This window comes from Rhipicephalus microplus, chromosome 10 (assembly GCF_043290135.1).
Source record: "Rhipicephalus microplus isolate Deutch F79 chromosome 10, USDA_Rmic, whole genome shotgun sequence".
Taxonomy (NCBI): Eukaryota; Metazoa; Arthropoda; class Arachnida; order Ixodida; family Ixodidae; genus Rhipicephalus; species Rhipicephalus microplus.
Window position 1 is genome coordinate 18,764,129 of NC_134709.1, and position 15,653 is coordinate 18,779,781.

At 44.6% G+C, this 15,653-nt stretch overlaps 1 protein-coding gene and 1 non-coding gene across 2 annotated transcripts; both read left to right on the plus strand.

The window, feature by feature from the left end:
* Nucleotides 1-2,020: 2,020 nt before the first annotated feature.
* On the plus strand, nt 2,021-2,093 carry TRNAR-ACG (transfer RNA arginine (anticodon ACG)). Its single transcript has one exon. It is a non-coding gene; the product is annotated as a tRNA-Arg (tRNA).
* A 2,064-nt stretch (nt 2,094-4,157) lies between these two features.
* On the plus strand, nt 4,158-14,541 carry LOC119181306 (secreted frizzled-related protein 5). The gene is made up of 2 exons (XM_037432515.2): nt 4,158-5,228; nt 8,367-14,541. The coding sequence occupies exons 1-2, from the start codon at nt 4,682-4,684 to the stop codon at nt 8,660-8,662; spliced, it is 843 nt and encodes a 280-aa protein (XP_037288412.2). The 5' UTR covers nt 4,158-4,681; the 3' UTR covers nt 8,663-14,541.
* Nucleotides 14,542-15,653: the final 1,112 nt, after the last annotated feature.

Here is a 15,653-nt window from a genome sequence, read left to right on the forward strand (position 1 = left end):
GCAGCCGCCGCAGTCGGCATTCGATCCCGCGACCTGCGACCTTAGCCACTGGACCACCGCAGCGGGGCAGCGCTGACACTGTCAACGTCGTTATAGAAATGAATGGCCAGGAGGGGCGGCAAGGCAAATGTGGTAATTGCATAATCAGAATCATTTTTATTTTTCACGTCAAACAAAGGAGATAATACAAGATTAGTATACATTATACAGAATGAGGTCCCATAGTTACGAACTAAATTGGTACCTTCTGTACATGATAACATAGTGAATAATACAAGTAAGCTGGCAATTCATGGACTTTAATAATAATAATAATGACTAATTCAAATCAAGTATAAAAATAACTTACAAACAGCGCTAAAAAGCGTTGAACAAGTAATGTGCCATAGTCGATGAGAGTCTCTTGATTGGTCTTTTTTCAATTCGTTTACCCGACTTCACACCTATTTATCACGCGGAACTACTTGCCATTATTTTAGCTTTACGGAAATTACCCCTATGAATATCGCATGACAAGGATTTGGGGACATCTCGTCGGCCAAAGCGGTGGCCTGCCGTAACTGAATGGCAAATAGGCAATAAATATTCATATATGACGAAAAACGCTATTTATCAAGAACGACTCTCGGTCCTATGTAGCAGAGACGTATTTGAACAGTCTGGCAAAGTTTCAATGTCGCACTACAAACCGCGTGGCTTGCCAGAGTATTGATTATTTAACAATGAGATAACATGCGTTTCTATCGGTGGTGTTCAATTGTCCTGGAAAGCCCGTCAAACGCTTTAAAGTGTGATACTGCAATTTTACCAAAATCTACCACTGCACGGGTTTTCGCTACATACAACCCAGAGTCGTTTTTGATAACTAGTTTTCTGCAAGAAATATAATTTTTCTCGCCTATTTCTCCTTCAGTTATGGCAGGATGCCGTTCCTGCCGCCGAGAGATGGCGCCACATTCAGATGTCCTCAATTCCTGGGAATGCAGAAGCAGTCATTCTGACAGACAGCATATCCGTCTGTTCCTCCTTAACTGCATCAAAATTTTCAAATTCTTTAGAAATATTTTATTCTCTACTTCCAAGGCTTATACGTATTATTCGCTTGGGGTGGGTACCCCGGCACAAAGGTATATCTCTCAATGAATATGCGTATGCACTCGCACTTGCATCACATAATTTTTGTATAATGCCTGTTTTGCCGACGTTGGCGTTTGTAATTGTGGCGCGTTTTGAAAAATTTGCCACATCGGGCATCTTCGATAAGTCTGCGTTGTCAGCTTCTGAGCTCCCGCACTTCAATTATCGATGGTGCTTCTCCGGAAGGGCCGGGATATTTACCAGAATACGTTGCCGTGTATCCCCACGGAACATTTACCTACACAGGTCTCGTCTGGTGCAGTCACCTTTATGATGATGTTCAGGCGCCTTTGCATAGGAGAACTTAATATTCTTTTCAGGGGCGCTGCCATCGTGGGTGTTTACCAGAATGATTTGTGAGTTTTTCAAGCCTTAACATCGCTGCGCTTGTGTGGGTCTAGTCCTTCATCCCAAGCGTTCGTCTTTTAAGCCGTGCGCAATAAGGTGACATTGACGTCAAATTGAGAAATCATAAAACAAGAAGGTAGGATCACGTGACTCCGCTAGCTTCGGCAGGTCAACCTCCTCTGACGTCATCTATCCCGTCCAGTGGGCGTTGCCTCCTGGGTAAGGATGGGGGCGCCCACAGCACTCGCAATAGACGCAACAAAGCGCTTGCTTATCATGGGACCAGGACATAGTTTTTGCTATTTCTTTTTCCAACTACATTTCAAGATTGTCACGTGACATTCCCTTCTAGTTATTTTCCTTTTTTCATTCAGCACCGAACACATTGCCGGAAACTTTTCTTTGGGGTAGGGGAGTGGGTGGATAAACTATAATTTATACAAAAACACATATAAACACATACAAAAAATTTCGGACCCTATATCTTTTTACCCCTAAATGAGTTACTTTTCTTGCGCGTGCTCGTAAAACAAACGGGCCTGTGGCGCAACGGATAACGCGTCTGACTACGGATCAGAAGATTCCAGGTTCGAATCCTGGCAGGCTCGAATCTCTTTTTTTTTTTTGCTTCGTGAAGCCTTCATTTTTTTTTCTGTTTCTTTTCATGGTTTCCTTGTTTTTAAGCTTTAAGAAAGCATTGGGCAACGGATAACGCGGCTGACTACGGATCAGAAGATTCCAGGATCGAATCCTGGCACGCTCGATCTCTTTCTTTGCTTCACGGAGCCTTACTTATTTTCCCCCTTTTCATGGTTTCCTTGTTTTCAAGCTTTAAGGAAGAATTGACGTCAGATATACACCAGCACACCATGACCTTCGGCAGAATTTTGTCTTTTGGGTGCTTACCAATGTTGCATGACGGTGGTAGAATGGGGATAACTGATGTGGCTTGGATAGTGGCAACGGCTGGTGAGCTTGAGGCGGGTAAGTGTCCTTTTTGCAGCCAACTGCCAATGCCCATGCCTGAACGGTCACAGTTTCGAAGGTGTTCCCGCTAGGCAAAGGGCTGTCACCAGTAGCGTAACTAGAAATGTGCTTGAGCCTGGAGGTGGTATACAAGCAGTAGCGGAACTAGAAATGTGCTTGAGCCTGGAGGTGGTACAAGCATAATTTTGTGAGTAATCGTGCATTTGTTTGCATGCGTTTGTGTATATTATATACGCACGCACAATCATAAAATTTTCCCGGGTCGAGGGGGGGGGGTGCATGTGAACCCCCCCCCCCCCCTACGTTAGTGACCGTCACAGTCTCTGAAAGAGGTCGCGGCAGCCGACTTTCAGAGAGCCTTTTAAGCGTGGGAATCGCAATTGCAATCGGTGCATCGGCGGACAAAAAGAACTACATTGAATAACTTAAGGAATGTGCACAGACAAAATCAATAAAGTATATTAAGGCGAAAGCCTAGATGACTCACCAAACGCGCAAAGTAGCCGTCAGCGGCGTCTGCACGAGCGATGCAATTATCATCACCGTCTAATGACGCCACCGGGTCACAAAAGTTTCTAGCCTTGTCACAACATCCGAGCCCGTGGCCAGCAATTTTTTTTCGGGGAGGGGGGTCACAAGGTGTGACTGAGAATAAAAAGGAAAAGACCTTTGACTTGGAGTCATCTTAGACGAAAGCATGAGGGAACTTGCAAGTTTTCTTTTCCTTTAAAACAGGCTCAGTCTCGTTACCTTTACGGACAGACCTGAATGATATCTCGTCATGGCACAATGGAATAATATTCAAGAACTCTAAAGATTGGCAAGTGGGTATATTCAGACTGCGCACACTCGATATGAGCGCACTAATACATACGCTATTCCACAGACTTGAAGGACGAGGTCCTTGCCCAGATGGGCTGGAGAACAAGCGTGTTCTAGACCATTTTAGTACATTCTACTGCACTGTAATTCTCGGCTACCGTGTTCCAGACTAACAGCGCATACCCCGCCCCGCAGGAGGTGCACGTCGCAGTCGACAAGATGGCCCTGCGTATCATTACCTCCGTGAAAGGGCTCCCCCGACGGCTTGGGGAAAGGGTGGAGCTTGTTAAAGCAAGGCCAGGTGCGGATATGGCTACCACTGCAGATAACAAAGAACCCGGGATGCGCGACCAGAGAGCCTGTCATCCTTTGGACAAACACTGCATTCCAGGGCTGACAACGATTACGGCTAACGTTTTGGTGCGCGCGCTACGGTATCGGTTCATCTTACCCGACTGCCCCGACAACGGTTTAGAGATACACAAATATTTTCGTGAAAGTGAAAGGAAGGGAAGTTGACACTGCCATCCGCGTCCGACATAGAAGGCCCGTTCAGTGGGTAAAGCGAAAGAATATGAGCCACGCGAGTCGTGTTTGAAGAAAGGGTGGGACGTCGAAAACGCTGCGCACGTGCAGCTGCTCCCCCTCTCTCATTGCCAATTAATATCCCCTTTTTTTCTGTTTGTGCGCTTTTCCAACTCGGGGTGGAGGGTCCGTCTGCATTCCCGCAGCGTCCGGCATCCCTCCTCCGCGGTTGTTCGATCTGTGCGTGCGTAGCCGCCCTCCTATCTCGCGGGCTGCGCTGCGTGCTAGAGCAGCCAGCGAACGTGCGACGCGAGCGGAGGGGCGGGGAAGGTGGGTGGGGGTGGCGATAAAAGCGTCTCGTCTCTCAGCGGACACGCTCGCGTTGGTCGCTTCTTTCTGCTTGTGGTGCGGCGCACAGACTCGCTTTATTTTCGTTTATTTTCGAAAGGCGCGCGGAGTCATCGCACGGCCGAGAGAGACGGTGTGGCGCGTCGGCCCGAAGCGCGACGAAGGGTGGCTCGCTCCGCCGTCTCGACACGACACGCGAGTGAGTTGACAGACTCTGGCTGCTGCCACCCCCTAGCTGCGGCAAGCAAGCGACGAACCCCGGGTACGAGCAGACGACGCGCCAGCGAGGACGGGAAGAGGGTTGCGGTTGTTTGGGACCGGTGGGTGGTGGCGGTTACCGGTGGGGGGTTCTCCCCAAGGTTGCCGCGCGACAGATTCGGCAGCGTCCCGCCGCGCGACAACGGCTCTCGCCCGCGTTTCTCCAGCGACGGAACAGGAGAACCGCTGGCGGCGCGCCGGTGCCGCGGCGGCATCAGCAGCAGCTGGGCGCGGCATCATCATCCGTGGAGGGGGCATGGGGTTCGTCCCGCTCCTGTTGCCGGCGCTGCTCGCCGTAGCGTCGGCAGCCGGCTTGGACGGGTTCGACTGGGCCAGCCGGCTGGCGCAGCCCACCTGCCTCGAGATACCGGCCAATCTGACGCTGTGTCGCGGCATCGGCTACACGCGCATGCGACTGCCCAACCTGCTCGAACACGACAGCATGGCGGAGGTTCAACAGCAGGCGCGCTCGTGGGTGCAGCTGGTGAACCGGCGATGCCACCCGGACACCCAGCTCTTCCTCTGCTCGCTCTTCTCGCCGGTCTGTCTGGAGCGGCCGATCTTTCCCTGCCGAAGCCTGTGCGAGGCCGTGCGCAGGGGATGCGAGGCCACCATGGCACACTACGGCTACCCGTGGCCGGACATGGTCCGCTGCGACAAGTTTCCCCTGGACAATGACATGTGTATCGGTGTGCAGAGCACCGCCGCAGCCAGCGAGGCCTCAGCGTCAGTTGCCTGCAGGGCTTGCCAACAGGCCAACACGACGGAGTCGCTCGTGGACAACTACTGCCGCGCCGACTTCGGTGGGTCTTTCTCCTTTCGTCTGGCTCTTATCTGCGCGCGCGCTAATTACGTACGCACGCACTCACGATTTGTCCGCTTGTGAGCGCCTCCCGCAGATCGTCCACGTGCAAACCAGTGGAGCGTGTTCGTGCCCTGCGATGACGTCACGATATGACGAAGCCGCCAAAGGAGTTTCGTAATGTCCTGTCAGTTTAGCTCCCCCCCCCCCCCTTTTTTTTTCATGTTGTCGGAGCGCGACGATTCTGCAAATAGACAACAGCTCAAATTTGAACTCTTGCTAGGATATGACCAACGGGTGCACAGATCATTGTTTTAAACTTGTCAACATAATGTGACACTAGTGGCAGTTAATAGTGAGGCAGCTGGAAGATGGAAATGAAGCAGCTCCGATTGTCAGTTTTCTACTGAAAGATTGATGGCAGGCATGCATCTGTCAGAGTTGTTTTGCAGTTTGACAGATGTGGGCATTGTTTCTGCTATCTGAATGGTCTGAAATGTCTGCAAGGATTTGTGTGAATAGTGAATTTTAGAATCAAATATGAATCAAATAGCGATAACATGGAATAGAATACAAATTGAATACTATTTGAATAGTTTTCAAATAGTAAGGAAACGATCGTCAAAGCAAGTCTTGACTGGTAAGGTGACAATTCTCAAAACGGCACGAGAGTTTCATATCTTATGTGAAACAAATATTCAGAAACTTTAGCAAAGAAAAGTTATGGGTACTTTTAACCGAAAAAAACAATTATGTAAACTGAGAAGCAACCGAAGCCTTCAAAATATTTTGTAACGGCAAGGTAAAATATAGCAGTGACTACAATATGCAAAATGGCAATTTGTCTTGTCAACAGTTTTCGAAGAGAACTTATGCCTAGGTATTAAATCATTTTCATGAGCTAGTATCGCGATGAATATCATAGTGGAAACAATTGATTGCTGACAATGTTGCCTCGATGACACTGCAGTTTTAAGCAAAACAGCTTCATCCTTTGATTAATATAGCATCTATAATCTTGTAAGTATGTGGGCTGCATGCATCTGGTTGATTTGATGATTTAAACAAGAAACGTTGCTTCTCGCTGTTCCCACGCCTCATTCCTTAGGGCATTTTTCGTTGTGTCTAATTATTTGAAAACTATTCAAAGATATTCAGTATTTTGAATACACACTACTCAATGTGAGTACAGAGTCGAACAGGACACTATTTTATTCGTTATTCAGAATTTTCCAATATTCGCCCACTCCTAACTGCCTGCTTTTACAAAAAGCGTTGCTGATGCTTAAATGAATATGATGTGCTGGGCAACAAACGTTTTAAAGGGACTTTTGATGTTCAATATAGTTATGTTGGGCTTTCAAGAAAAGATAATGGGGCACTAGTTTTTTCTCATTTTCAGTATAGTAACATTTATTGGACTGAATCTGCAAATTTAGTAAAGTGAATATCATGCCACTTTTGGTGGGGGCAATTTTATATACTCCATTTTCAAATTTAAACAATTGTTTTCAAGCTAATCGATCAGCTGCAACAAATTGGTATTAATTAATGAATTACAACAGGAATACCAGTGCACAAGCTCGTGGTAATTTGAAAAGCATGGGTTAAGATGGTACAAGTTTGGCTAGTATTTCAGGTCCGACATAATGGTTGCTTTGATGGGCAGGCTCTTGTTATAAAATGTTGAAAGTTTAGAAACAACATTCTCTCCAGACTATGTTCCGTAAGACACCTTAGGCTGAAGCTTATGTTTTCTTGCTTTGGTATATTGCGACTTGAATTAATAAGGCCATGAACCATTCTATATGTGCCAACCCAACCACTTCCATGTATATGCATGTAGCAAAACACTGTTCCGTTAATTATTATTAGAGATACAAAGCACAAAGGTTAACCGCCCAATAGGGACGCACTCAAACCCGTCTGTAAAATAGTCTATACAAGCAACATAAGTGCATGAAAATTTTGTGTGCACTAAACTTGCAGGCCATTGATACCGACCCTTTGTTAAAAGCCTCGCACGCTTTTGCCTTCGGAAGAGCTTACACGGTCTTTCAGTGGCCGACAGGACACACAATGCTATTAAATAAGTCGCTTTCCACAATAACTTATCAACATAGCTATACGGTCTGGAGTATTGTAGTATCGTGCGGCGGACGCGCCGCACGGAGAACACAAGGCACGGCGCTGAAGTGCCGGCCGACAAGAAGTAAGCAGCAGCCGGTAGCCAAACAGGAAATATTTTATTATATACTATGTCGCGCATATAAACACAGAGTAGCGCCTCTTGAGGGCGATAATAATTTCCAAAAAGCTCTATTTACTTTTTTTGTCAGCAGGGCTATAACTCGAGTGGAGGGAAAGAAGTGCGAAATTTTTTTGCACTCTTAACATTTCGGGTCATACCAAAATATTTAAATTTTTTCACAGTGACCTCCAGTTGCCAAAGTTAGCAGTTCCACACCCTCCTTCTCCAGGAAAAATATTCCTGGGTATGGCCCCACTTGTTGGCCCATTGGTTGTTTTATATTTAAAGCTCAGGTATGCAAACTGCTTTATTACAAGACCTGAAAGAAAAAAAAGAAAACAGGTGTGCACACAGTGCCAAAAATGAGCTGCGCATCACTGTGTTGAACAGAAGCTAACTGCACAAGATGGTGCATTTTCATTTGCAAACAGCCACGAGTTTAGTGCTCGTCTTGCGTCATTGTTCTTGCAGCGTCATTTTTTTGTTTGCACTGTCAGTGAATATGCTATAAAAGAGATTTATTGAGCATAGAGGTTGTTGCTAGTCAGGCAATGCACCGGCCTGAGTTCACGAGCTTCAGCGCATGCTGCATGTTTGATGCTGTTGCCTCTGGGCCAGAGTACTTCCTCTTCTTAACAAGGCATTGTGTAGTACCTCGCTATATGTCTTCTGATTTTCCTCTCCGATCAGTGTTGCAATCTTGCTCACCAGTATGCAGTTGCCGGCTCAAGTGCGGTCATACTGAGAGATTATGGTACATGCACGCCCAATAACAAAAGTAAGGACGCAGATGCACACCTTTGGTGCCTCGTGCTGTACGCTGTACCCATGTACTTACTTACTTGACCCGCGAATCGTCTTTTTTTTTTCTTTGATTTGCGGCAACAGTGGTGCGTGCCCGGGTGAAGCGCCTTCAGGGATCTCAGCTGCAGTGCAAGCGCTCAAAGCTTCTGAAGCTGCGTGAGGGCCTGCTGCGACGACAGCTTCGACGCCCCGTCCTCAAAGCACCAGACTTCGAACGCTGCTGCGGCCCCCTCAAGGGACAGCTGTTGCTCATGGGGCTGCGTGCCGAGAACGGCAGCCTGGCGCCTTTGCTCGTCATGCCGTGGCGGCGTACCCCGGCCTTCCGCAAGGCCCTGCGGCTCATGCGCGGAGTCAACTGCACCAACCCGCTGCAGCACTAGTCTCGTCTCGGAAAGGCTGGCGGCGCCACGTTTTCTCCTCGGGACGTGGAGACGAGAGCCGAAGCATTGCGCCTCCCAGCCTTATGACAGGACTGGACCACGGGGCGGTACATCTCCCTCGACGGATGGCAACCGGCATGAGAGAATTTCGTGCAGTTCCCGGCTTGCCTTTGTCGACCTCGCACGAAACTGCTTAAGTTGCCCACAAAAGTAAAAGCGGGGCTGGGTCACAGAACGAAGATGCAGATGAGGGTGACAACTCCTTTGTATCACACCTTATCCGAATTCCATGGCGACGCAAAAGTTTGTGGTGTTATGCTTTGTAACACTTCTCTGCTTCGTGCCTCCTTAGAGCACTTCTTTTTTCTCCCTGTCGGTATTCGCTAGTCGTGAAGATTAAACGGGCGTGTATCCGTGCGAAAAAGGCAGGAAGTAAAAGCACGAGCTGCCTGACAAGCAGGCTAAAAAAAGAGTTGCCGAACTGGACATGTCAATGTTGTGAAGTGTTGTTGGCATTGGGTGTAGTGGTCTCCATACTAAACAAGTGATTGTAGTGTCTTCTGTACCACCTGTCGTCTTATGCAAGAAACGAGGCACGTTTGGTACATCTCTGCCGCTTGCACAAAGGATGTGTCATTGGGTAAGAATGCAAATTTTGTGCTGCTAGCCGGTGCCAAGTACAATCTTTTACAGCATCTGTACCTTGTACAGAAAGTAGGATTGGCTACAACATTTCTAATGCCTTACTTAGAGAATTGATGCTTGTGCATACTGCTTTATGATTCTACTTATCAGTCAGTTTTCAGAACATCAATTTCCATTTTTATCTTGCTGCAGGGGATGAGATAAGAAAAAAAAAAAGGGCACATGTCATTTTACACAATGACTGTCCATGCTGATTGATTGAGCAACAAGCACAGTCATGGGAAAAAACGCTCATTGTTTCGTTACATTGCTGTGTTAGACATTCCTTGTAAAGGTGACATAACAAGGTGTTCATTATTATAATTACTTCTTTTTTTCTGCCACTGTGTACGCCACAGCAGTAGCATGGTCCTGGTGAAAATTATTCAAATCTGTGGTTAGAAGCTATAAACATATTTGAAAGCAACTTTTTATGGTATTGTTAGAACCTCATGTTGCCATTTTAGGAAGTAAAGCTGAATTTGTAATATTTTTTTAAGGAGAATGCCACCCTTCAATGGATTTGTAAAAAAGTATACATGTGTAGCAGATTTAATTAGGTTCTGAGAGATGTGTCAGTGAAGTGATGCTAATGGAGAAACAGTAGATCACCTCACTTGGAGTGCCTATCATTTTCAGAAACTCTTATGACACATTTGTACCTTTTTAAAATATTCTTCAAACATATTTTTTAAGCTTCAATTTATTGAAACATTGGCATATAGATTCGAACTTCTCAAAAGCCCTGCTTTGGTATTTGGTGCTTCGGTGCCACTGTAGCTGTCTCTCCGTTAAAACAAATTTCTGCTATGTATATTTAAACGTAGATGAGCATACTTTAAAATATAATCTATAGGTTGGTTTTAGCCAATTCATGATATCAGTAAGAAACATGAAAAGGTGAGGAAGTTTGTAGGAGTTTAAAAAAAGAAGGTTCATGATATATTTGCAGTAAAACTTTCAAGAGGAAAAACGGCACCAATTCATGCTTTCACATTTTGATGTGCGAGGAGCAGTGTTTACAAGGGGACACTTCAGTGGTTGCTGGTGCTTTCATTTGTCGGCATGCTATGAGACTGCGGCTATAATGCAACTGACCCGCTTGGATCATTCTCGTTTGCATAATCTGCACTGTCAAGGACAAGTAAAACACTTGCGGGGAAGTATGAAGGAGGACAGCTCTCGCAACTTGTAACTCGAAAGTACGCGGTCTCGTGCCGCTGCATACCTGGTTTCCGAGTGTGGTGTAGGCCAATGGTTAATTGCGCAAGCTGAAATCGTGCCGACATCAAAGTGGCAAAAGCGGGAATGAGAGAATGCGTTCCAGTTAGCCCTAACTCGTTCGTGTTCTATCTGTCCATGACAGTGTGTATGTGTCTTCAAGTACCTATATGTGTGCGTTACTTCATAAGTAATCTCTGTTTTCAAGGTGAGTGATAGGTAGGTGATTGACAAGCACAAGCATCCACACTTGTGTGCTATTGAAAGTAAGAGCACATCTTTCATATGTAGGCTTGTTCTTTCTGCCCTAGCTTTGCCTCTCGTGTTTTATCATATACAAATGTATGCTTTGTACTACGTCGTGAGTGTCTCACTTCTCGTTTTTTTTTTTTCACAATAAGGCGAAAGTTGATGGAAAGTAAATATGAAGACAATATACAGTTCTGGAGTTTGCTGACAAACTGTCGTTCATATTCTTCAACTTTGCTGCTGCTACATTTCATTATGTGGTCTACTCACTATGGCACCATGTAGAAATATAAAACAACCTGTTCACCACTGATAGCCAACCAGTACTTTACCGATTTTATTCCCTCAACTTGACAGCTTTTTTCTACAGTCGGTTCCACTTTTCTTTTATTAAAAATTGAAGTCTGTTTGAAATAGTTATGGCCAAATTTTATTTTTGTATATTCATTTTTCTGGCATCATCATTCCAAATGTTTTGTCTGGCCAACTCAATACTAACAGCATACCAGACTCCACTTGCCTGTTCAGAAAAACTAAAAAACAAGCAAGAACGCGACTTCCCAACTGTATGCCACCAAGAGAATGCGTAGTTGCAAAACGGAAGTCTCAATTCTTTGTTAAATACAGCGTGCTCGCCACCATCAACATCAACAACTCACCCAAGGTGCGACGAGCTAAGAAAACTTGCTAACTTCTGAGTCTGCAAAACAGTCGCCCCTCAAGAAGGCACCGTAACGCCCCGATCCGTCCCGTACAGCGGGTCAGTTCTTGCTTTTTTAATTCATTAGCAACTTTGCGCTAAAGGTGGCTAGAGAGTTTATTTTATTCGTAATAATTTTTACCCAGCCAGACAGATCTCTTCCTGAAAATGAAAGAGCCTAGTAGTTCAACAGTAAATAAAGCAGCATTAAATAACTGTGCCTTTTTCTGATAGCTGCCTCATCTTTAATGCATGCAACAGTCAGAAATGCGTACGTTTGACAGGGAACTTGCCGCCTGATGTTGAAACGCGACGCCAGGCTTGTGCACAACCATTGCTCACCATCGTACGTGTGGCACAAGACAATTTTCAACTTGTGAGTAGCGTAAGCTTCCCATCACGTTAGTGCTATATTTTCTTAGTCTTCATTTTTGGCTGCTTACATTCAACTGTAGGTGTTAACTTTGGAGATCTCGATCTACAGCCAAATTTGAAGTTGTGTGTTTCAAACTGGCCCATATTTGTCACACTTCTATTGGGAGTTGAATGATCTGTTTTGGATTCGAGTTCATGTACTTTACAATATGGTCACAATTTAGAAACCTTCGGTTGGTGGAACTAATCCAGTTCATCCTTTTTTGAAGTTTGCCTTCCATTAACTTGGACAACTGTCCATATTCTTTGACATGGTTAAACTGTTCCTCGCAGAAAGCCATACCGTGTGAATACACGGCTACTTTTTGTTACCTGACCATTGCTACTATTATCAGCTAAAAAAAAGAAGTTGCACATGCGAATTATCAGTTGGGTCACAGGGGCGTAGTCATTGCAAGTTGTGTGCTATTTAGTAATGCTCTTTGATTCCGAGCCGCTTTCACGTTTCAGAACGTCTTGCTGTGCATTACTTGATTACGCATGTTGAGAAAATTTCTTGAATTTCTATGTGAGCGCAGTTTGTAGCTAGTTGTGCTAGAGTGTTTAAAATGTTTACACTGTTTAGGGTAGCCAATAAAAAAAAATTGCGACTTGCAATGGACCTAGCGTATAGTGGAGTCACATTGTATTAGTGTTTTTTATTTTTGATCACTACTTAACAGAAGACTGCGGTATTTATAGCAGCTGGCAGTAATGGCTATGCCGCTGTTAAGCGCCCTTTTGTTTCAGTGTTATTTGTCCCAGTGTCCACTTTACTCTTTATTCAAGACTTGTTTCTAATATTTGCAGCCTTCATAGCTGCCTGCCAGAATGACTGTCAGACTTGCATTTTTACATGAAGCCTCAGGATCTTGTCTCGTGCATTTGCGTGCGAGATCCCTATTGAAGTGCAAACTTGATGTCCGAGGTCTTCCAGTATACTCAGTGCCATACCACACAGTGTAATATTATGTTAGGATTTTGCATTTATGTATACTCTGGTGATGCTTTAGGTGCTTTTCCTGTGAATTTTTAAAATATTTTTTTTTCGTGGCTGAGAGATCATTACAGCTGTCACACGAACTTTCACGTTAGACACTGTACGCCACTGCCAAATTTTTGAATGATTGAGATGTGTGTTGTTGTTTTGTTAGGTATCTTTTGCATGGTAATCACTTTATGGAATCACTTGCATGGTAATCACTTTATATTTAGATGTTATAAAGTCTGTGATGCTTTTGCAGGCTTTTTTTAAAACTAACAGTTTCTTAGTAGGCAGCAGCTTTCTGCTTTTTTCGTGTAAAGAGAAGGTAACAGCGTCCTGTTGATTCAGGATCCGTGTATTTAAGTAAAGGCAGCATGCAATGTTGCAAGGCTATGAAAATAATCATAACTGTAAAACTAAAATCGGCACCACATTTTGATTGTCATACGAGTCCTAGTCGCTGCGTGCAAAAGCTTCGTAAATTGAGAAAGAATTTAGGGATTGGACGCTGCAAATATCCCAAAGTGAGCTCTCCTGGATTTCATAAATGGTAAAATTATTTCTTTGAAGCTAGAGAATTACTAGCAGATGAATAAGGTGCACTTACAAAAACACTGTGACCTAACTTCACAGCTTTTGAAATGTATAATATTCAAAAGCAGGCCCTAACAAGCGAAAGTGCCATTAAATTGCAGATTATCTAGCAAAATCTTGTTGTGCAGCTTGTATGTTAACTACTAATCCTTGACCTCTTTTTACCAATTACATGCAAGTTTTGAAATAATACTTGACCAGTGTACACAGATTTACTTTATCGCTGTGTTTATTTTAGTCAAACGTGCCATGGAAATGCGAAGATACACTTTTTCTGTTTTTTTTTTCACTAGATGCAGTGTTTTAGCTATGTTTGCTGTGAAATGGGCTTCATTTAGCTCGCATAAATATACCAGAGCTTGCACCCACTATTTTGATTTACAACCTTGGTGTTTAGGGCGCATTATTTTAGCAACCATTTGTATATCTCGCTCTCGGTCCACGTGTGACGTCTTGTTGCTTTGCAGGTCACAATTTGTGGGGTCAGTTTTGAACATTAAGTTTGAATAGGCAGTTGAGTGTACCTTCAGCTTGCGTTCAACTGTTGTGCACTAGCTATGCGCCCTTGAGTCAACTCTGTGTGCCAAAGGACATCATGTGTGTTTTTGCCTTATGAGTGCGAGTTAGCTCTTTGCTGCCATCTTTTCCCGTGTGCCATGATGGAGGAAGAAAATAGGATAACCTATCACGTATGGAGCGACTCCTGATTTCTTTCAATGACCTAACTATGGAGCGACTCCTGATTTCTTTCAAGGTCCTAACTTGCAGTCAAGTGCCGCATATGCACAAGCAGGAAAAGCTGGCACACCGAAGTCATTTACCGGCATGCTCGCAATGTAGTGTTCATATTGTGCGTGCTTTTTTTTTTTACATTTTGGTTTTTGTATTCAAGGGCGCTTTATAGTTGTTTTGTACGAACTTGTGAACAGCATTATTTTCCTATATCTAGCATGGACGCTTGATAGGGATGCCACATGTAGTCCCTTGGCTGTGATAAGCTTTTAGTAAATAAAGTGTCGTAATTTATTCCTCTTTGTGCCAATTTCTACCAATGTGGGCCAAGAGCTGCCGACACTAATTGCACATGCGTTGTTTATATGAGAGATGCCTCTCTTTCGTAGTGCAGTTTCACTGCGCTTTGACACAACTGCCGTGATTTCAAACAAGTACTATTCCATAAAAAATGTGGCTTTCTTACTACTGTCCTGCTTACTGCCAAACAAGTGATCAAAAAGGTCGGCAAGTTCACTCGTGAATCGACTCACAGGGACTGACTGAAACTCGGATCAGGCTGCGAGTCTGAGTCTCTGTGAGTAATGTTTTGGTGAGCGTGTCTAATTGAAGAAAAGTTTTAGCGAGTGTGAGTCCCGTTAGGGAAAATATCCGAGTACAAGCGAGCCCTAAGTACAAGGTATATTTCTTGAGTGGTTCCGACTGAGCAGCACCCTTTATTGCCTGCCTATGAACCTATCTACTCGTCTTCATCATTGCTATCAGCCTTATATCAACTTACGTTTATATACCAATGTCTATTTACAGATACTTCAAACACACGAACGTTTATGCGTCGCCTCAGTATTTATTTGTTAGGGTGCCATGACCTCCCGCATGCAAACTTTTATAGGAAGTTTCGAGTAAAAAAATATATATCTTGTGCGCACTTCATAAAAAAAAAAATGTCCTTACTGGATTCAAACCTCCGATAGCTCGTACTTGAAAGTGAAAGATCAATACAAAACCTATCCTAGAGCACCAATCATGTGAGAAATTGGCGTTAAAAAGCACTTACACCATGATCAAAAACGCAATCTTGCTGTAACGCATAGTGCACACGGGATTGGGGAGAGGGGGGGGGGTAGTGGCCGCTTACTATAGACACCTCGGAGAGTAGAGGGGGGGGGGGGGGGGCGTTGCGACCTACTTTCGCCCTCCCTGAAGGAAACCCTGCGCACATATTTATGCTCTTGACTCCCTCCTCATACAACCCACACCTATATATTGTATCCCATTGCACGAAGGGCATCTTTAGCACATAATGGAGCATTTAGCACATCTATGGATATCATTTATGTGCTTCCTTTTCTTGAAATTTCACAAAAACGCTATATTCACAAATTCAATATTCCCGCGTTTAGACTGCTTAT

Coding starts and splice junctions, on each gene's coding strand:
- LOC119181306 (XM_037432515.2), top strand. CDS start 4,682: ATGGGGTTCGTCCCGCTCCTGTTGCCGGCGCTGCTCGCCGTAGCGTCG. Junction 5,229..8,366: donor CTACTGCCGCGCCGACTTCG/GTGGGTCTTTCT, acceptor TTGCGGCAACAG/TGGTGCGTGCCCGGGTGAAG.